The sequence below is a fragment of the Pezoporus wallicus genome, unplaced genomic scaffold, assembly GCF_028554395.1.
Source record: "Pezoporus wallicus isolate ANWC-B61680 ecotype Strahan unplaced genomic scaffold, APGP_CSIRO_Pwel_v1 contig_3952, whole genome shotgun sequence".
Classification (NCBI taxonomy): domain Eukaryota; kingdom Metazoa; phylum Chordata; class Aves; order Psittaciformes; family Psittacidae; genus Pezoporus; species Pezoporus wallicus.
In genome coordinates this window covers 8,485,085-8,508,030 of record NW_026635034.1, presented here as the reverse complement: position 1 = coordinate 8,508,030, position 22,946 = coordinate 8,485,085, and the positions used below count along the sequence as shown (strand labels likewise).

Genomic DNA, 22,946 nt, shown 5'->3' with positions numbered 1-22,946 from the left:
TTATTGCCTCACAGTGCAACAGAAATATTCCTGTTCTTAAACAGAAGAAATTCAAGGATTTTTTGGAAAATTCGGTGAAATCCACAGTGTGAAGAAAATGGTACTGTCAAACTGTTAAAAATGTAAACTTTTTTAAACTCACCATGTGTTCATTTCTATCTTTTCCTACCATCTTTCCATTTAATCAAAGTTAAACCTTAGACTAAAGCTATGAATTATTCTAATTGTTGTTTTGCAGTTAGGAGGTATCACCTTTGCTTTCTGAATTCTCTATTAAAAAAAAATGCATGTGAAGTAGGAGTTTCTAGAGTAAGAAAGATGCTTGCTGTAGTATAATGCAGGAGGGAAAAAGTAAACAAATACAAGAGAAAATGAGACTTAAATGAGCTTTGGTTACAGTTTTAGGAACTTTACTGCCTTTAAGTGGGACAGCTCACTTAGTTTCCTAATTTTTCCCTACTTTCATCTCACCAATAGGTATTAAAATTGATGAATAGGAATACTGACCTAAATGTACAAAATAATGATTCAGCTTTTTACTAATTTACTGTGTCAGTCTCAGGCTCTTTGACATCCTAACCCCCAAATATACTGACTCTGAACAGAATTCAGTGTTTTAGTGAACATTCACATTTAGAATAGTTTCCTGAGAATGGCCAGAACTTGGATGAACTAACTGGATTCAAAAAAGGTGTCAGAAAGCAAGTGGTTAACTAGCATTTTCAGTTCACCAGACTTGAGGGAGAAAGTCAGTACTGTGAAAGGGTAAGTTGAAAATTTAACTCAAACACCGCATTTTCTTCTTCATGTTCTCATTGCCCATTTTATAAAAGAAATCATTTAGCGTTTCCTGAAAGCTTTTCGTTACCTTGACATCTTCAATATGAGGGTGTGGTGGTGATTTCATCTGCACAATAGTGTGAAGAATATCATGGATGTGGTTGTTTAAATACAGCACAGGATTAGCTATCACTGTTTTTGTGGATGCTATGCTCGCAGAAAGCAACGGTAGTGTTGTGGGTAGTGGAAGAGGAGACTGAAGCTGTTTTACAGTAGTTTCCTGTTTAAAACAAAAGATTGTATTTAATGATACTGCTGAGGGAAAAAAAAACTTAAAAAAAAAAAGGAAGATAATTTTACATCTTAAATGTTTTTCCGGGGTTATTTATCCTCTTCCATTGCTGTCTACCCAGTATAGACAAGATTTTACTGTGACTGATGTCAAAAGTATCTTATTTACTGTAACAACATGGATCAGACCTGATGGTGATATTTGCTGGAATACCTTTTCATTTACTGCAGGAAGAGTATTTTTATGTAGTTCATTAGGAAGTATTAGGATTGTCTAATAAGAAACATTAAATAAAATGCATGTGCAGTAGAATAAGTTGACATAATACTCACTGGTCTGAGTTTAATAACAAAATCAAATTTGCATTAATCTGAGCTTCTCAAGTGGAAACAACATTTTTTTTATTTTATCCTTCAAAGTACACGCTAAGCTTAGTACCACCAAAATAGTCGTCCACTGCTCCTATGAAATGTGAGAAATCTAGGACTCGAGCAGATAATCTGATACTGCCTGGTATCACATTATCTACTGCAGCTTAGTTTAGCCATTAGCATTTGCTGGAAAATATCTCTTTTTCTGTGAATGTAGAGAATGCCACAGTAAAAGGGAGCACTACCCTGTCTTAATACGATCTGCTGAGTCTTGCAGCTAATACCTCTTTCCTTGTAGCTCCCTTGAATGACTTGCAGAGGTGCAGGGAATCAGGTTTTGTCAGATTTCAGTAACTGTGAATTTAATTTAGTGTGATCAAAATCAGAATTTCATTGGAACACCTATATAATGATGCAGCTCCAAGAACATTAAAATGATCATGAACATTAGACTTGCAGAATGTGAGAAACATCTATCTAGGCACAAACTTCAGCATTTGACAAAACTGACAGTCCAGAACTATTCATATTTGTGAACAGAAATTAGTTGAATGTTTTACCTGCTGTGACTCTTGCAGCAAGAACTTCAGCTCCATTCTTACTGATGCTAAGCCACCACCTTGTGCCCCATGAAGACTACAATAACTTAGAAAAACTCTTAGAAGAGCTTGGTTCTTCTGCAGCCACCACTTTCGTCTTTCAGCATGTTCTCGTTTTGCTTGTAACCTGCGTCTTTCTATCTGGTGCCGTTCATATGAACCAATGTCTGGCTTATCCATATCATCGTGATCAAGCAGATCCCCATTTACTTTGGTATACATTTTACAATAGTCTTTGCCCTCTGTATCATGGTTGCATATTTCATGCATAGCAGCAATCTCTTTTTCAAGCCAGTTGTACAGCTGAAATCTGAGCTTTCCTCCATCTACTTCATAACCTGTAGCCAAAGTCCTCAGTTCAGTCATAAGGATCTTCAAACAGGCTCTGAACTTCAGTTGTTCAGCAATAACATCAACCTCAGTATCTCCTGCATCACAAATCTTCCCATGTGGTGTTTGTGGGACGTTGGTGTCTGAGGTTCTCTCATCATCTTCTCCACTCTTCAAATCAGATTTTGAGTTTTTCATCATTATACCAACATCCTTGTCCTCTTCATCTGACTCATTTTTGTCTTCACCCCAGTCAAGAGTAAGGGGCTCATCATCAAATTTTACTGCTGGCTGACTCCAGTCAAATTGTGCTGAAGATTCAACAGTACTTTCCAGTGCAAAGGAAGTTGAAATTGGCTTTGACCAGTCTATATCACCACTTCCAGCACCCTCCCTTAGGGCTTTGGAATCTGAAACACCAGCCACTGTTGGAGTACTAGGTGACTCTTTCTGTGCATCTACAGTAGACTTTTTTCTTACTTTTGGAATTTTGGAAAGGACTTCAAGGGCTAGTACAGGGCAGCCCACTTTAAAATGTGCATTTGCAGTAGTGAAGAATAATTTTCTTTCTATAAGATTAATTTTATCAACAAAGCTTTTCTCAGTTTTTAGACCTAAGGTGGCCAAAGTCCCTTCTGGTGAACTGAAGTATCTTCGGATGAGCAAAGGATGTGTCCGAAGATAATTGTAAAAACTGAACACCACAGGATTACATGACTTGACGATAACTAAGGAATTAAAGAGATATGACAGCTATTGAAAATGGCTTTAAAATGGTACTATTCTGTTTTGCACTATTTCCTGCATTACAGAGACTTGTCAAAATACATAAAACCAAGACACTTTTTGGTCTAGTTGCCAAAACAAAATGAAGAATTACTTATTCCCCACAAAAAGATTAAAGGTATGAGCTGGATGAGTAGAAAGATACTAAATTCCCTCATTTGCTTCACTGTTGTATTTTACTCAGTTAAGCCTAAAAATAAGCTAGGGTGATCAGTCAGGTAGTTTTTTCCCCAAGGGAGGGAATATGCCACACAAACCCATATAGCTACCTGTCCCTTAACATTAATCTTGAAAGAGACAGGATAGGAAATCCTGCTAGAACACTGCGAATTCCTAGAAGCAAGAACGAGAATTTAAGTCCATTAGACAAGTCCTTGAAAGAAATGCAGAAAAGATGGTTGGTGTGTGTTTTCTTTCTTTTTTTTTTAAGTAAAAATTGAGTGGGCCAGTACATAAGGCAATTAATGCATAATGGCATCTTAGGAAAGGAACTGCATAGGAAGTATTCCTCCTTCTCTACTCTGTCTTAGTAAGTTTGTCTCATCAGACTAAGGTTTTTCCCTTACCTGGGTTTTCATCATCATCTCTAGGGGTTTGCTCCAATAACGTGTCCAGTGCTCTAGTGTAATCTTTCATTATCCAGTATGCAATGCTTCTCAGAAATGGATCAGAATGCAATTTAGTACAGCTGAACCCAGTTCCATCCTTTTGGCAGCCCAAAATTTTTTCATAAAGAATGGAAGTGTATGTGATGGAGGTTTCAAACTCTGATTCATACAAACGAGCAATAACCATAGCCAACTGGATGTCTTCCATTTTCTCAAGGCAAACCTACGATGAGAAGTGGGGAAAAGGTTGCTTTATAAGGTAAAGGTAGTTCTTTAAAATAACAATTAAGTGGATAGCGATAAATGTTTACAGAACAGACTGATTTTTTTTTTTTTTTTTTTCCCTTCATCATACCTGTTCTTTAAGTACATACGTATCTCTGGGTCAAACCCATGGTGATAAGATATCTAAGTAATATATTTTCTTCCATGTTTGGAAAGAGGTGTGCTTTATTCTGTTTCAGGAATTATCATATGAATACCAGTACACCAGCATGTCAAAGATTAATATGGCAGAAGTAAAGATGTTTATTCTACCTAGTAGAACAAAGATAACTTCCAACTTCAATGTTAATACATCACTGACAAGATATTCTTCACACTGTCTCATCTGCAGAATTGCATCTCTCAGGAAAATTCTTTACATTCTCAGGTAAAGACAAACATACTGCATATTAGCAGGCAGGAGAACTAAAGGTTCTCTAATTCCCATTCTCTTCTGAGGTACTGCTTCGGTAATGATCCTGCTTACAGCTCTCACCTCCCTTGTGGCAGGCAACATCACAGCTCCACTAAAAAGGAATCCTAGGGCTGCTTCAGAAGAGAACTCTGACTTCTTTTTTTCACTTAATGTTGTAACAATAGGTCATGCAGAATAGCTGGAGGCTGAGCTCCAACCTAACTGTTGTTACCAAATTTTGCCAGAAGGATCATGACATGAAGAGTGCTTCCACTGAGAACTGATGTATCTGAAAAATTATTCTGGCCTTCAAATCAGCTTTCAATCTGCTTTTTACAGTACTGTGGAGGTATATGGTATGTCTGCAGCACACAAGGAGGTCATGTGTGGGCACACCATACCATTTGTGCTGCCACAATTTATGGAAAACATTAGCAGAGAACAGCTTGTAAGGATGCATTTACATAGGTCAAATTAGAAACTGAAACTTAATTTCTCAAAAATGGATACCTCTATAGCATCTTTCAGTGAACCTGCTAGCAGGAAAAATGCAGCTGATTGTTCAAAGCGTTGTTTTCCCAACAAAGCAAAAGCATTTTTTAAAGCAGCTTTGCGCCATCTATCTTCACTGAAGTTGTGGCTGAAAAAGGCAGTCATCTTCTCATCATTCTGGGACCTGCATAAGTAAATGTGACACATACAACTACTTATTATATCATCTTAGCATACAATCACTTGAATAATTAATCACTTATATTTAAACTCTAATCTGGATGAGTTCCACTTTGCATTCCTGGTTCAATTAAGTTTTAATCAAAGTTGCAGTTAACGGAACTTACCTAAACAGACCCCACACCACTGCCTTTTTCTTCATAGCAAGGTAAAAAAGTGCAGCATCTAAGGCATCATTGTTCCTCTGAAATGAAGCTTTTGCAACCTGCAGTAAGCAAAACTTACTGTTATTACTGCAAATATAGAGGCTGCTTTTAGCTAAGTAACATGTTTTGTGTCAGAAAGGATGGTATAGGTGACTGTATTATTTCTACAAAGCAAAAGTAACTCCTGTCAGAATGTTTTATTCATGTCACAATTCTCTAAACATTCTTAAGACTCAGAAAAACGGCACTATTGCAAATATAACCCCTCTTAACCACAGTGGGACATTACAACTATGCAAATAAGTCTTTTCTTAGAAAAGTGTTACAGTAACTCATACTATCACATGAAATTCCTCTTGCATTCCATTATTTACATATATCTAAGTTCATACAAGTATTTCCTTAATGAACGCTGTTTTCTGTATAGGACTCGGAGATATAATTTGGAATACTAGGATAATTAAGTTTTACTCCTGGATTCCAGTATCCTGTAATTTTTCAAAATGAATTTTTACAGCATAACTAGTAAGTACTTCTGTTCCACAGATGTTTCCGAGATTGCATTATTTGTTTACTGTAATTCAAAGCAAAATCTAGTAATTATTCATATCCCTCAAGCTTCAGGTTACAAAACAATTCTTATTAAAGCAAGGATTTAAATCTCATTGGTACCTACAGGAAAATTTAGGTATCTCAAAAATGTGTTGCATTTTATCCATTATTACACCTCCCATAAGAAAACTGCATGTAAATGAGACTTTGGTTTTACATAATATAGGTACATGTTTACATAAAACAGTAATTTTATGACTCTCCAGAAAAGTAAACACTGCACTTAGTTGCAATTCAGATCTTTTATGTTCTACAATACTCCATTATAAAAAATACAAAAATGGCAAAAAGACCCCGTATATATTTTTACTAATATTTATATATATTTCTTAAATAAAACCCACTACCGAATTCAAAGCATAATTCCCTGTTTAATACTGACTCTATCTGAAAACAAGATTCTTATCAGAGTAGTTAATATGATCTTAAACATACTGTAGAATATTGGGGAGTGGGGGAGAGGGAAATTAGGTGCTTCAGAAATGGTTTTACCCTCGATAAACTGAATTATATCTTACTATTGAATAATGAAATTTGTAAGCCAAGCATGCCAACATCAGTTGGCATAGAAAAAACTAGTTACATTATCTCCTAGCTGAGCTGGAGTACAAAGGAATCTGCTATATGCAAATCATGTGCATATCTGTTAAGGCATACCTAACAGCATGTCAACTGTAACATGTAAGTAGCGAAAAGTACCTTCTCAATGCACCTTCGGAGTGTGTTGATATTCCTGACCCACCAACCAATACCCATAGCTCTTAATTCAGACCACTGTGGGTCTCCCTTCTGGATAGCGGGAATCATACTGATCAACTCCTCCTCAGCCTCAGAATGAAAAGCCCATGCAAAATGGCAAGTAGAAAGGCCTAAACAGTAACATAATAGAATTGAGAAGATTAAGCCTTGTTAATAAGCAAATGAAGTATGTCAGAGATCAAAGTGGGATCTCCAACCCAAGAGTTAGGTAGATTCAAGTGAGACTGCCTCAACAGGAAGTAGAGCTGCCGAAGGAACAGCTCAAAAATCTTTTTACTTGCTAGGGATGTTCTCTCCTCAGTGCTTCTTATGTCATTTCCCAGTACACCATTCATGCATGTATAAGTTATATGGTGAAAGACTGAAGGAAAAATATTCTGCTATTGCAGAGGCAGACCTATTCTGTGCCAGAAACCTTTCTGTCTTTTGCTTAGGTGGTAACTGCTTTTATTTCCTGGATTTCACAACAGCATGTACTCAAGACTGAGCTTGGAAAAAACCTGCTGTGATAAAAACAATAGAAAAATCTTTAAGGTAAGATAAAGCCATCCTGTGTAAAGCACTTTCTTTATTCTCCAGCAGAAACAATATGTACAATTTGTCTGTTATCTGGTTGGAGAACTTATTCATGCCTGAAACTGAATGGGACAGAATTTTTGTCCTGTTCTACCTTTTTTTCTGCTATTCACAGTACATGCAAGGAAGTCTGTACTAAATCTTTGCAAAATAAGGGCCTTAATGAAATAGAGAGCATCTAAAATGAATATACAGATAATATAAATAATAATAATAGAAATAAGAAAAAAAGACCCAGACCCTATCAAGTCAAGTAGATCAAATGAAAGCAAAACTTCACTCTAAGAAATACCTTGGTGAAGCAGCTGAACTCGATACAGAGGTGGGAGTGATGTCAGGAGGCAGGTGTGCAAACGCATAGCCAACAGGTATCTTAAGCCACATTCATCTAAGGTATCCCTTCCTGTGAAACATAAATGCTAATTTTTGAACATGCGGATGACTACAAGAGCACATATATACACTTGCCATATGCAGTGAGGGATGTATGTTTCAGAACTTGCTGAGAACTAAACTACAAGTTATTATGTATGAATTATAAGTAGAGATTTATACTTAAGTTCTTCTTTCTTGCTGTATCTAATCTGAATAACTGATACTAGCTTTGTTATCCCGAATACCCAACGATTAAGTCTACCTTTGCTGAGAAGAACAAGAATGTTAATTCAATACATCAGTTACTAACCTGAGTAATTCTTATCTCTGTTCTCATCTAGTTCAGTGCTTGTTGTGGCCACAGTGTCTGCCAAAGCTACAAGGAACATCTGCTCCAGTCGAGTGAGGCCTGGCAGACTTGAGTGCATCAGGTGGCTTGACAAAACACTAGCATGTTCTCGGCCAAAGTAAGTCGGACCATACTGTGACAGATTAATAACTTTGGATTTACTCTCCCTCTTCTCAGGCTCAAAATCAATAAAGTCTTCAGTTGTAACAGACGGAATTTGGAATAGGTCTGAGTACTGATCTTCTGCTTTTCTCTTGTCATGATGTTCAGAGCCCTGAGGTATTTTAGCAGTTTCTTCAGAAACAAAAGTGGCATCTTGATCTGCAGCAAGCAGTGCATACAGTGGCAATGGGGGAATTGAGTCTATTTCTGTGTAGTCTCGAGTACTGTCTTTTCCAGCTGTAATGGTATCCTTTGCAGTACTACCACTTACACTAATGGTGCGAGAAAGATGGCGCTTAGGACCAGTTCCTTCTCCAGCTTCTGTGTCTTTAACGATTGCAACTTCTCCTGCAATACATTTAACTAAATGCGATAGAATGGCTTTGGCTCGGCGAACTTTACCCAGATCCATAAGTTCTAATAACTGGGTTGGATGATACTGGGGTAGAGTAGGTGAAAGAACATGAGCAGCTTCAAAAAGGCCACCATCCTGTATTACAGTTGGAGTGCCAAAAACATCATCTACAATACCTGCCCTATCGATTACACTGGACTTCTTTGCTATCAGGCTTGTTTTGAGTGGATCTTGTGTTGTTGAGTCTTCAGTAGTAAAAACATCACTTTCTCCATCACCAAACCTGATAGTGTGTTTCCACTGGGCGTAAACATGCATTTCACAGTCCATTCCCACTACCAGTATACCATCTCTCACCCAGGACAGAGAAACAGGCAGTGAAGGAGTGCCATCTACAGATGAGACCAAATCAATTGATCTAAGCAACACCCACTTCGACTTTATACCTTGTTTTATGCTACCACCTAGTGGTAAAGTAATGACAGCTACACCATCTTTACTGCTAGTTTGATCTGTTACAATTCCTGAAAGTCTTCCGTACATGTAGATGTTGGCACCAACTCCAACTGTCAATATATGTGAACCATCTTCTTTTGATACCCAGTCCAAATGTACTAAATGCTTGATACTAGGCACCAGGTATTGGTCTTTATTCAAAAAAGCATCTGATTTACTGTAAACAAACAAATTACTATCTACACTGACTCTAGAATCAAGTACACTTCCCACCTTAACTAAATCATCCAGATGAATTGTCTGTTCCAAAACCCATTCTGATCCTCCTGTAGACTCACATTCAAGTATACAAACATGCATGGAAAATTCTTTGGAAACAAAACCATTATGCTGTATGGGTTGTTTGTATGCTACTGCAAGACGTCCTGTGTAAGAACAGCTAACAGCAACTGGCCTTCCTACAATGCTCACTGTACTGCTGTTGTCTTCTCCTTCATCATTCATTAAAGGCCATTTCCTCCAATGGTATGTTTCCCTTTCTTCATTTTTGCTGTTTAGGTCTGTCTCTACAGTACATCTCCAGAACCGCACTCTGTTGTCTGAACAGGATGTTACTATCAGATAAGGTGCAAGGCAGACTGGGTATATTGATGAAGAACTCAGGTGACCTGAAGTTAGAACACATTACATATTTACTTTTAGTAATATGAAGTATAATGCCTCTATGAATAACATGAAACCTAAGGAGGCGAGGGAGGAGGAAGGACAGGAGGGACATGAAGACAGACATACAGAAGAAGGTGTAAGGAGATCAGGTAAGAAAAGCATTATATAACCAACATGCTAATATTGGCAGATGATATAAAGCAGGTATATACTGTTTGTTAAAAAATTTAGAAGTTAAGTTTTCAACCATTAGAGCAGCACATTTCAGGAACAGCTTTCCTGTGGGGATTCGATATATTTATGGAAGGCTAATATGACATGGACACAATGACTTGAGAGAGCCTTTTAAGCCTGGTGTTCCCTGTATCAGTAAATCAGAATGCAATAGGCTGAGGAAATACAACCAATCCTAACAATAGTAAATAAATTAGTGGACAAACTGGATAGAAAAAAATGTTACATTTACCTGCTGAAGGAGTTGCTCTTATTACTTCTACACCAGCAGGAAGATCCAGAGGTTGGCTATACACAAGTCTGGAGCTCAGAATGAGTTTACTAGCAGTCTGAAGATTAGCAATTGATGAAGATCGTGGAATGGGACTTATGCCAGGTGATACATTTGGAGAAGATACCACACTCTTTTGCACAGGTACACTAAGCTTATTCTCTGGTGAAGTAGCTTCAGTTGGTTTTGCTATATTCAAAAAATTGACAACGGTGTTAAAGAAATTGTTCAAGTAAGGATAAGGCATGAATATCTTACAATATCAGATCTATTTTTAGCCATGCTTAAGTTACACAAAAATACTTATATGATGTGTGCAGGCTGTGTTTACTTTTACTGCATGCTATGACTATTCATTTTGGGATACCCATAATATTCTGAAATACCGAGAATTAAAAAGAAAGAATCCAGTGCCTATCAAGAAATTTTTGCATTGCTAATGGTGTAGAGAACAACCAGTGTTTGTAAGGAATCTTACTGCTATTATTGCATTGATAGAATTCTAAATGTTCCTGACTTTGAGGCTTCTACTCAGTAAAGGTGACAATGTGTTTTGAAATGAAACACCAATCTCTAAGTTTTATTTTAAAATAATATTAAAGTAATGTCTGTCTCTAAGAAAATTACTGTCACTCACCTAAACAGGCTTGCACAGATTTGAGATGAAGGTGCCACATCTGAAGAACAGAGCAGCCATTACTATCTTTTTCAATTACTACTAGGTAGAACTTCTCCGAGAAAGGTGGTGGACGATACCCTGTAATTTCAACATCACTATCATGAACTTTATCTTCAACATAAATTATTTTCAATAACAGAAGACTGTCTAAAAATTATTTATACTAAAAGAACTGTTTTCATCTTTGAAAGAAATTGCTTGTTTAGAAACAAAACATTCAAACGGTATGATTAATAACTTTTTAAACATTAATAGCATTTGTTTGCTTATGGCTACAGAACTATTAAAAAAATAGACTGACTTACAGACAACCTGAGTACTAGTAGCAAATCTAATTAATTAGATATATTTGCCTTACAGATCAGTTTGAACTATCTTGCTATATTGTAAAGACTCTTCTACCTGCCTGCTTTCTTTCTTTTAAAATTTTAAGTCTGCTAACAAATCCCCAAGTTACTTTTTATTGTATTAGCTTGGAAGTCAAATATGTTCATCTTATCACCTGGAACTATATATTGATGCAGAAAATATACTTCTGCTCTATTTTGTACACATTTATATACAACATACAGTGTTTTGAAAAATGGACTTTGTCATATAGCTTAAAATGTTTCACTCTAAGCAAATTAGAATACCTTTGTTTATTACCGTTACCATGTAAACTACAACTCATAGGAGCAACATGAAACAGCCATTTTAGTAAATTCTAGATTCTCATAAAAAGGAAACTAACAGATGCTGGCTATTTCTGTACCTTAAAAAACATTTCTACCTACACTTCATTCATATTAGCTATTTTTATTTTGTACCTTGTGATGGCTGGAAAAATATCTCAGTTTCCTTCCCTTCCACATCTTCCTTATGTGGTTTGTATCCCAAAATGAAGTCTTCTTGAAAGACATGAAGCAACTGTGTGTTTGAGCCACACTGAAATATTAAGTAATAGTTACGCTTCCAGAAAAATAAGGAAACATTTAGTACTAATGCAATTATTTCTTTCCTGCAATCTAGCTACCGATGAGGATCACTTTCTTTTATAATGTTAAAAGTTATCTTAATGCATCCAAAAACCTGAATGTTTTATATTAAGAACAGCATATTCTAGAACTGATTGTTTGTATATGCAAATTATTTCACTGAGATCTACTCTGCTAGACATATTCTGTAATAACATTTTTGCTGCAGTTATTGACAGATGCATTAGTACCTGATTGGTTTTTATTGCTTTAGGTGTTGAATAAATGACAGTGGGAAAAACTCTTAGACTTTTATCCCTTTTCAGTGGGAAGACAGGTCCACAATGAACTGCTTAGGAAATCTAAAAAGAGGGAATGATTTTCAGATTTCCCTTCTCTTGTGTATCGCAACAGCTGTCCTTTCTGACAGCAACAGATTTCCTTGCAGTACCTCCACCTCTCTACAAAGGAGGCTGCTGGCAGTGAAATCCTTTTCTGCAGGCAAGGAAAAATATGTCCCCAAAGACAGAGATGGCTAAATTTTCATGCTGCAAAACACCCTCTTTTTCCAGAGAAACATGGAAAGAGAGCATTTTCTGTACTCATCTATAAAAATATTTGAACCTAAGACTGAAGATCCCATGTGATTAATACTTAAAAGCATGGAAATTTATTGACAAATAGAGAACAACTTCTTTGTAAGTGTCAAAAACATCCAGATAACTAATTAAGAAATGGTAAAACACTGTTTTCACAGGCTGCTTTCTAACACAAAACAGCACTGGAACATGTCTGGTCAAAATAACTGTGAGTAAGAACAAGATATAATGCTGCTGCCCCCTCATTGTTCAAAATGGATAGCTGAATTAATTAGGTTAATTAACAGACAGAACTACTAAACAACTTTATGTGAAACCCTTAAAGAATTAACCATTTACTTACTTTGTTAGTTATTGCATCAAGTTCAATAATGCATCCTGGTCGAGCAGTAGATTGTTGACTCACAATATTAAACACTTCCCCAATAAGTTTCTGAAACAGAAAAAAAATAGACGAGTTAGTATATTTTTCCTTCAGACAGAAGGAAACTGCAGTCACAATAAACTGATGCTTTAATTTTCCCTGTTAGCATAAACTGTAACAGATTTCTTACTGTTGTCACTTAAAAAGCATTTCTTAAGACATTTGCACTGTTGTGTTTGTACCTATTCATGGGGTTTTAACGGGAACTAAAGAGTGTTTATTTAAAGACTTATAGTTTAATCACAACTTGGTATCTGTGACATGAGAAAGTAAGATATACTGCTTCACTTCTGTTTAAAGCTTCAGGTTTTGTCACAACATGTAAAAAAAGTCAGTATAGCTTATACATAAACTGAAGGCTCTATTGATTTTTGCTCGAATGTTCACAATTACTGCTCTTGGAACAGATTCCCCAGGCTGATCTGAATAGTGACAGGCTCTACCTTGCAGGATAGCTTAGAAAATAACAAAATAATGGAAAAAAAGGAAAGATGTGCTTCTTTATACAATAATAGTGCAAGATCAGGCTTTACTTTGCTTAAAGTTATAGAAATTAAATATTAAAGAGGGATGAAAAAATAAGAACTAATATTACCCTTGGCAATAACCTGCCAATCCCCCCTTATCCCACCATCTCTGCCCTTCCTCATGTACAGACGTAACTTTGGTGGATACACCTAAGTCTGCTCTACTGTTTTCACTTTCCCACTTACTCCGACTTCCCCTCTTTTAAGAAAACAAAGTAAGAGATCCTGATTTTCCTTTCCCCACCTGCTACAGGCTGGGGAAGCCTGTCAGGGGAATTTTGTTTCAGTGCAGCCACTTTTAGTAGTAATAGCTGTATTTCTGACTGCTGATGTTTAGATAGAGATGCAAACCATAAAATTATGTAAGGTATAAGGCATAAGATCCCATACACAGAATGGCAAAAAAATTATACAGAACCAAGTGAAGACAAATACCCCACTAAAGAGGGGAGTGACCTTAAGTAGTTTTAATACTTTCAAACCATTGCTACAGAAAACTTACGGATGATTCAGGGTCAGATAATTCATCTAGAAGTTTTCGTGCATCTACGACAGCTTGGTAGAGTCTCAAGTTTTTGCCATCAGATGCAACAAAGCAAGCACTAGCAGAATTGCAGTATGTACCTAATAGAAAACACAAAAACTTAATAGCTAAAAAAAAGGGGCAGTGAAATGGCATCAGGTAATCTACTACGTTCCACATCACTGCATGTGAATCCATTTCTTACATAATTTCCATAAAGTATCGAAGCAAAAAACCTAAGCAAATGTGTGCATTAAAGCACCATTATCTGAATTCTGAAATAACTCCCTTTCTCCTCATTTATGTAACTGAAATTCCTCGTTAAAGCTGAATAATCGAAGCAGAACTCATATTTACAAATAATGGTTCACACATACAAAATCCATTACGTACACCTGAAGGAATATTGCCATTCCTTAAGGGAAGCAGGTAGTTATTTGTGTTTAGAAGACTCTGGGATTTACACAGCACAGAATGTTACTATGTAAGCAGAGAAAAGAATTTATTTTATTTTAAATAAAACACGTTACACACTTATTAAGTATATTTAGGAGTTTTGAAGTTGTACAACATCTTTGACACCTATTTTATCATTGCAAAGGTCAGACTGGCCTTAGCCTAATAAAATAACTTGGCATTATTAATAGAAAACAATGTTACATCCATCGCAAAAATGACATTTCTAGTACTATATGCAAAGATGACAACTTACTACAACAGCAGCATCCTTGTGATCATTCAAAAATAATTATCTGAGTGGATGAGGAGAATCATAGTTGTAGAGACTATTTTGTCTTACCAGTACTGGAAACTATTTTGCTAACTGCAGTAGAAGGCCCTAAAATACAAAACCTGCAGAGTCATCCTAGGGCATTAGACTTCAGATGATTTGCTGCCTGACCTCTGAAAAAGTAGTTGCAGTTCTCTAAAGTTCATGTAGCCTATTTCTTTAAAAGTGCTCTGTTCTAATGGGGCTTTTGTAAAACACTGGCAGCCTGAAGAATTTGGGTATTGTTTCAGGATCTTCTAAGCAGAGTTTTTAGCCAGCACGTTAAAAGGTTTTGATATTTGATATCAAAATTATTATATCAAAGTGTAAATTTTGGCTGAAAACCTTTCCCAACTAATCAGATGTTCAAGTAGGCCAAATACTAGCTCTGCTCGACCGACCGCCTCCTTCAGCTGTATGTGGCCACCAAACCAGATGCCCAAGTTGTCAGAATATCTGCATTATTAATATGATGGCAATACAGAGAACACTCAATGAAGCTGCCTAAAGCACTGAGGAAAGGGATCATCTTATTCTTTGTGAGAGTGATGATTACTTATTCACACGAAGTTACTGGATGGCAGCTGATTCACAGTAACTACAGGCACACTGAGACCAGATGAAATGTTTTGAAGTTGTTTAGCCTCAAATGAAATAAAAATACTTAATTTGCATAATACAAGGAAATTGATGAAAAGTTAATACAAGAATACTCCAAATTACAATAGTAATTTATTTTGACAATTAATTCTACAACTCATAGTGTTAACTCTATATGGAAACATGCTAAATATACTCACCAAGGCAATAGCTGGGAATAAGTGTTGGAAGCCAGGCTACGTTAGAGAAAGCGGAGGTATGAAGAGAGTTAATTCGAGCCAATTCAGATACTCCTCCAGTGTATGATAAAGGTCCTATAGGGTCTACACGCCACAGGATCAGCTCACTATAGATTGCGTTTGGGTCATGGAATGTACGGGTTGCTGCATTTTTAAGCTGCTGCCTGGAAGAACCTTTCACATGTTTAATTGGATCCATTTTTCTGTTTATCCTATCAGAGTCCCAGGAACTGTCTGATTCAGGAGTTAATAGAGCATTATGATGAGAAGATGTTAGCAGTAATGGTAAAACAGAATGGCAAGCTAGATCATTGAGATGAAAACGGTGACCGCAGTACCTAAATTTATGTGATACGGTTAGCACAGAAGTGAAAGCTGATTTATCAACAAAAGTAACTGCCCACTGATTTAGAGAGCCATCTATATGTTTGGAAACCATCATTACTTTTGGAGAAATTATATTCACATTTGCACTACCCTGGTCAAAGCTTGATCCTTTATTTGCTAGAGTCTTATCTGGAAAGTCCATTGTCTTCTGATAGACAGCATTGCTATCATCTTTTACAAAGATGGGGCAAGCATACATCATAATATTTTTGCTAAGGGAGCTAGCATCTCCTGATGGAAATGCAACAGGAATCCTTGAAGAAAATGAAACCTAAAAAAAAAAATAAATAAAAACAGTTAGAATTTAACACTGCAGCTTAAGTCTAAATAAATATTAGCTGTTTCATTAAGCTTATACCAATGTTCAGGTATAAAAGAAAGGACACAATGATTGTTAAGATCATAAATAATAAAACATTTTCAAATATACAATACCTGAACTTGCCGAAAGATGCCTGGAGTGTATTCATCTAAGTATTTCACATGCCACACCAAAAAGGTACCATCAATGGGATGAATAGTAAAAAGCATATCTGGATTTCTGTTCCATTCAGTTACAAGCAACTCAATTTTCTGATCTAACAAAACTGTCGGAAGAGGCATGCATGGGCCTGTTAGTAGAGATGTTTTGGGGCTTCCCTCTCTTTCTCCATCTTCATGTTCTGAAGAACCTGTACCAGTCCCTGTCTCTGATTCTCTGTCTATAGACAAGTCTGCAACAGAAAAGGAATGTGCCATTTAATGCATTAAAAAGATTTCCCCATCAGTTTCTATTCAAAACAACATAATATTTCTTATCTGCTAAGAGTAGCATCTGATAAGAACATTCATGTGCACTGCAGGTAGAAACATCTTTGTCTGCTGAAAAATGTGAGGGTCTGGCCCTTGACTATGGCTTCTAACTATGCAATGCAAGTAATAATAAATATAACCATCCAAATTCAGATACTTAACAGTAATGCCCTGCCTAAAATTATTCTGCTCAAGTATATAAACCCACATATTTTATATGAATGCTGGTTTCAAACTAATGCGGGTGGATGTTTGTATTTAGAAGGTAATAATGAAATATCATTGATCACAGTGATCATTGAGAAAGTAGTATGTAGTGCATGTTCAATAAGAATTATCATACACTTAACTACTGCATTGGTAATCTGTATTTCAAGAACCTAAGCATTATAAAGAACAAAATATATCATCAATTTACTGTCACTAATTGGTCTTCCTGGTTTCTGGAAACAGATTTAGATTTTTACATATGCTTACTGACCGAGTGACCCTCCTACAGCAATGTAAGGTATTTCTGGTAGGACACTTTTTCACCATTAATTTCAAAATAGTCTCTCCGTTGCTTTGTGAACAGCTACAACTGGCATCATCACATGGGCTAAAGCTTAAGATGTAAATCTTACCAGTACTGGAAACACTGCAGTTGCATTAAAACGGAGCTATGTCCAACCCTACTTAAGGCCTGCCATAAATTGGTTTATCATTACTGACAACAGATAGTAAGGTAAATAGAGAGCAGGTCTTAATCATGATTTCATAGCTTAGTGGAATATATTCAAAAATGGAAATGAAAGACCAAAGCTACCTTTCTTTTTCACTCTGTATGTCACTATTGCATTCCAACAGAGTACCTCACCGCATTTTTCATGCCTACAATTACAGCAGTCAAAATTTCAGCTGTAAATGTCTATTTCAGGTTAGTGATGTTAGCATTTTCATTCTTGTGGTAAATAAATGTATTAATTATTGCATTAATGCACTTCAAAATAATTCTTGTGCTACATATCTCAATGTTACTAACCATGATCTAATTTCATACGTAAACCTTTCTCTTTTTCTTCCATTTCTTCTTCCTCTTCAGCCTCAACATCAAAATCTTGTTCTACTTGTTGTTCAGAAATTTTTCTTAGATGCTGCATAAACACTTCAATAGAGGATGTAAAATTAAATTCTTTATTATTCAACCAGTGAACAACGAAGCCTCCATTTCCTTCATCTATATTAAAAGCTGTTCCAGCCAAGACTGATGGAATATCTGTGGACATTTTTAAACAAATAAAAAAAAGCTATATATTAAACTGCTCACCTTTAAAAAATATATATACAACACATACACACAGATTTCTTAAGACATTTAGGTTATTTTAGGTAGAACCTAAAAATTATTAACAATTTGTGCCTGTAAGATCAGAAAAGGTAGATAAAGTTTTTACATGAAATTGAAATTTAAAAAAAATTATTAAGATATTTTGAAGTCAATAAATTTACATGAAAATTAATACTTATGTGAATGGTAAATGATACTCAACAGTTCTAATTGCGCAATTTCTTGTGTTGCAGTATTGTCATTTCACATACAGATTTTTGGTAACAAATATGATTGCTCTTTAGTTTTTCACTTGTTTATAATATTTTGCATTACTCTATAAAAAGTAGCTGGTTTCCTGCCAAAAAATCTGGTACAGCCTTTTTTTTAACTCATTATCTATTCTGTAGGACACAAATACTCTATTCATCATATACGATGGCCTCCCAAAACCCAACAATCTAACACCAAGCAGACATGCAATTTAGGTTTCTTTTGCTTTCTAACATGTAAAGATGAATTCAATTGGCTTTTAGAAGTTCTGAAGGTATTCAGAATAAATTCAACCTCATTTGTCTTACAAAACTCTATGAGAAATTACAGGCTTGTGAAATAAGTCGTCCTACAAATTACCTGTATTCAATTAGGTAAAGCAAACAACTTACATCTCTGTTCCCTCTCCCCCACCCCCCGCCTTTTTTTTGTCCATTTTGTGTAAATATATTATTACAGTTTAGTAAATAGTTGTAATATTTCACCTGTATTAGGGTTGATGCTTGCTGCTATGTGGAAGTGACCAAGTGCATTTGCGTGATGTGAAATGTGACGCTGAACTTCGTGAGTACCCTGTTGATCTGGCAATGTATCTGTATGGGTAACAAGAACGGACGACCTTCTTTGTCCTTTTCTCATATTTTTCAACTCGTGAATTGTCTGGTATATTTATAAGAAAAAATTAAAATTAAACTGTAAGGTAAAAATTCACACTTAGCAAAGCCTAAAGCTATTTAACTTCTTTCTACGTAAGACATGAAGATTAATTTGAAAAGGATTACTTAAAATATATTTCAGCAGAGATTAGTAACACTTGTATACACCAGTTCTAGCTAAAGGCAAAGGTCTTCTAACAGTCTTCTGAAATTTACGTTAATATCTGCTAAAACAACAACATAAAAATACACACTATTTTGTGTAACTTTCATAAACAAGCTTATGGCAATCTAAAAGCAGTAACCTTTCCAATGTAATTTTATAGTGAATTATTTTTGTGAATAGAAAATTGCTGAGAGCACAACTGATTGAACAGCCCAAAGCATATTTGGTTCCACTTTCCCTATTTGTTGATAGTCATGATATGTAAGAAGTAAGAACCTCATCAGGCTGTAATAGTCTACAAATGAGTAGTGGGGTGTTCATTTTTTTATTTTCTTGGTTTTATATTGATAGGTTTTCTCTTACTGTAAACTTAATAGACTTGATATGACTGCCACTGAAATTCTGAGCCCTATAGTACCACTTTTTGGAAATGCAGTTACCAAATCAGATAACTAAGAATTAAAAGATTTACTGCTTCCTCTGTTTCTACAACTACAGACTTTCAGAGCCAATCAAAATGAAACTATCACTATTCCATAGTAAACGTTGTCTCATCATTATTAGCTATAGAAAAAGTAGATTGAGTTTTAAGAACATAGAGCTTGTGTGCAGAGTTGCAAAGTCTGATTTCTTCATTGTTTAATAACAAACTTCAAAAACTGATATGTAATAATTCAGACTATTTTTATCCTTATAAGAACCAGATAATACACATCCATAGAGTTATACATCCTTTAAGCATTTCAATTTTAAGAATCTTGACATAAAAAAGTGACAAGTATTTACTTGTACCTCTAGTGCATGCTGTATACTGTCCTTTTGCTTTCCAGATTGAGAGACGGCGCTGCTAATGCTGGAAGTGCTGGTTTCACAGATCTGCTCACCAAGAAGAGTATCTTCTGGTAACAGTGTCTCTGACCAAAGCCGACAGATGCCATCAAGACAAGATGTGAGTAACACGTTACAGACCAAACCCCTAACAATAGACATATCAAGGTTACTGCTCAATGCAATTAAATTAGCTATATGGACACAGTGGAAATTAAGAGTAGTTGTTGTTTCATCCAAATTTCTACCTCTCCGCTAACTAAAGGTTTTATATCATTAGTGATTTCTGGCATGCTGGCAAACCCATATTGGATTTGGCAAAACCTACTGATTGTTGGCAAAAGTGCATGTGAACATAGAATGATGATTATTTGATAAATGCAACAGTTATTATAAAACTGCAGTTATCAAACTGCCTAAACTATCTGACTTGTTGGACTATGTGAAGAATGCATAATTTTTACTAAATAACTAAAAGTGAAATTGAACAACTAATTCATAACCAGTATATACAATACAAATTAGCTTACTAAATGCTGATCATTTAAATAAGTATTTTATTTCCAATGTCATATCACCAATTGGTGAAGACAAAGCTTTATATTCATGCTTCCTGGCATACCTTGAGAAGGCATTAAAGTTTAGACTATATTTTAGAATAAATCTCACCTGTTAATGTGACTATCACTATTGTACTAGGTAATACAAAAGCTTATGGGAAGATGTTCATATGTTTTTTTCCACCAAGTATAAGCAGAGACATCTAATCATGCTCTTGATAGCCAAACTTTAAGCAAAGTGTTAAAAAAATACTTGTTCAAAGCCTTGCCTGGGTTTTTTAAAAACAAAACTTTCGAACCTGGGCATGTATTTGCTAATGTTACGCCATGAAAATCCTGTCACCGCTCGAGGATGTGCCAAATACACAAATGCAAAGTTGACATCTCCTGAGCTTTTTTTCTTTTCTTCATTCTCTTGGGGTAGAAGAGATGACTTCCAACCAGTCATAGGATACCAAACCTTTAACAGGCAGTCATTCTAGGTAAAGCAACAAAAAACCACGGGGTTAGCTAGCTATAATTAAAAATATCACAAAAATAAAGTCCCAAATAATAAGGAAACTGCTGTTCTGGTACTATTTGCACTTTTCCAGACAAGCCATTTCTGAGACCACTTATTTCATTGATGATCCTCCTGGAATAAGCTACAGGACTGAAGAAATATTCTGCTAGCAATATTCCATTCCTATAAGGACTTTTTCTTGCAGTCCAGTTGGCCCCCTACTTTTCTCTTGGTTCACTGTGAATTTCTGCTTAGCACATACACATGCTTAAAATGCCATGTTCATTTCCCTGCAAAGATAGAAGCCAGAAATAGGCTGCTACTAACACTACAATATTAAGCTCATTAATAGTTTCTCCACTGAGACAACTCATGTTGGTTGCCATGCACAGGAAGCCTGACTTTCATGGAAAGCACTGTACCTACTGAGTACAGGCACAGAGTGGAGGAGCAGATGCATGTTACAACCTTACCCTTCACCATCACAGCCTATGCTACCTTCCTGGTTTAAATGGTTGGGCACCACTGATGTAATTATTGAAACAGAAGTGAACTGCTGAAATAGCAATACTATTAATGCTGTTAAGTGAGACTGGAGTATGACTATACTGATGTGAGCTAAGGACCACATTACTAATATGTCTACAGTAATTGTACACAGCTGGATATCAGGACTTGCTGCTGGAATGGTGATACAGAATAAAATAAAAATATGAATGACAAACCTCAGAGTGTAGATACGAGATAGTATTACCTGACAAGCATCAAAAAGTACACCATCTGACTACAGATTCTGCAAGGAGGAAGTCTGACAGGCAGCCCTGTTAAGAATTATGATCAGGGCTGTGTATCTATCTCACAAAACAACTAATGTGTTCTACAGACAGAAAATTATAGAATTGTCCTACAGACAGAAAATTCTGGAAACATCTGCCTCATCTAATTTGCCAAATATTTAGCTATATAAAAGTATATTCATGAGAAACACAGAACGAAGCAAATTTTTTATAGTTTTCTAACCACAATGATTCTATATGTAGTAATTATTAAGGAGTTGAAAGTAAGAGTTTAGTCATAAAACAACATAGCTCATGATTCAGTTGTCCTCTTTAGTAAGTGTAGGAAAATAAAGCTTCTTAAAATTAATCTAATTGTTCAACCAACATTAAGTGCAAGCAATAAATGCTTACCTAACCAAACCTGAAAACCAAAGGGAATCACTCAAATGAGAGGGTGACAATAAAGAGAATTATTAATTGAAAACTTGAATAGCAATTTGACAAAAAATACTGCAAACTGAAATGGAAGTTAAGAACTGATAACTGAACCCAGAATTCACTAAACAGAAAATCTTTTCTAATTTGTGCACTGAGCTGTACATATTATCAGTTCAAAAGGTATCTTTTTGTTAAACAAATAAAAACCATTGCAATCACTTATTAAATTATTCCTTTTTTGTCCTTACTTTCCCAGCTGTTGCAAAGTATTCACCATCAGGAGACCATGCCATCAAATGTACTGATACAGCAGTCCTAAAGAATACAAGAGTAAAGTTTTAAGTTGTAAGTAAAGTCTATTTATTCCACAGTATTATTCCATATATATTCAGTTGATTAAATATTACTGTTCATTACTTAAACGAAATGTATTAGTGTTTTATAGTTGTTGTTTTAAGCATACTTTAGAAATGGCAGAATCATAAGAAGTATTTTCTACAATGAAACAAAATAATTAGTATTTTCAAAATTTTACAGAAAAACAGGCCATAAAATACACTGTTTTAAGTATGGCAAGCCTAGGCTATATCCAATGAGATCACAGAAGTGAAATTTGTCCCATCTACTCCTCTACTCCCAGTGAAGACAAATCATAGGAAGAAATGAAAGTGAAGATCACCTAGATAATTTGTGATATTATTTGTCTGTGACTACAGCTTAAGGGTCTGCTGCCTGAAAGTGGAAAGTAGCCTATACAGCGCTTTGTGGGCACAAAATCTAAAATGGCTCTTAAAAAGTCAAGAGA

General features: G+C 35.7%; 1 protein-coding gene across 4 annotated transcripts in view; it reads right to left on the bottom strand.

Annotated features, from left to right (window-relative positions):
* DMXL2 (Dmx like 2) overlaps window positions 1-22,946 on the bottom strand; it is a 53,455-nt gene that overhangs the window by 17,503 nt on the left and 13,006 nt on the right. For 3 of the 4 annotated variants that reach the window (XM_057397334.1, XM_057397337.1, XM_057397346.1), the window contains exons 6-25: window positions 22,390-22,456; window positions 20,722-20,900; window positions 19,827-20,010; window positions 18,698-18,872; window positions 17,655-17,888; window positions 16,277-16,554; window positions 15,416-16,112; window positions 13,826-13,947; window positions 12,716-12,805; window positions 11,627-11,744; window positions 10,776-10,895; window positions 10,100-10,327; window positions 7,956-9,635; window positions 7,563-7,673; window positions 6,635-6,804; window positions 5,285-5,382; window positions 4,956-5,121; window positions 3,725-3,989; window positions 2,004-3,100; window positions 869-1,060 (exon numbers count right to left, since the gene is read on the bottom strand). In XM_057397334.1, coding sequence (XP_057253317.1) covers window positions 869-1,060; window positions 2,004-3,100; window positions 3,725-3,989; window positions 4,956-5,121; window positions 5,285-5,382; window positions 6,635-6,804; window positions 7,563-7,673; window positions 7,956-9,635; window positions 10,100-10,327; window positions 10,776-10,895; window positions 11,627-11,744; window positions 12,716-12,805; window positions 13,826-13,947; window positions 15,416-16,112; window positions 16,277-16,554; window positions 17,655-17,888; window positions 18,698-18,872; window positions 19,827-20,010; window positions 20,722-20,900; window positions 22,390-22,456 — 6,271 coding nt within the window. The remainder of the gene's footprint in view (window positions 1-868; window positions 1,061-2,003; window positions 3,101-3,724; window positions 3,990-4,955; window positions 5,122-5,284; window positions 5,383-6,634; window positions 6,805-7,562; window positions 7,674-7,955; window positions 9,636-10,099; window positions 10,328-10,775; window positions 10,896-11,626; window positions 11,745-12,715; window positions 12,806-13,825; window positions 13,948-15,415; window positions 16,113-16,276; window positions 16,555-17,654; window positions 17,889-18,697; window positions 18,873-19,826; window positions 20,011-20,721; window positions 20,901-22,389; window positions 22,457-22,946) is intronic. The other variant, XM_057397355.1, reaches the window with a different exon arrangement.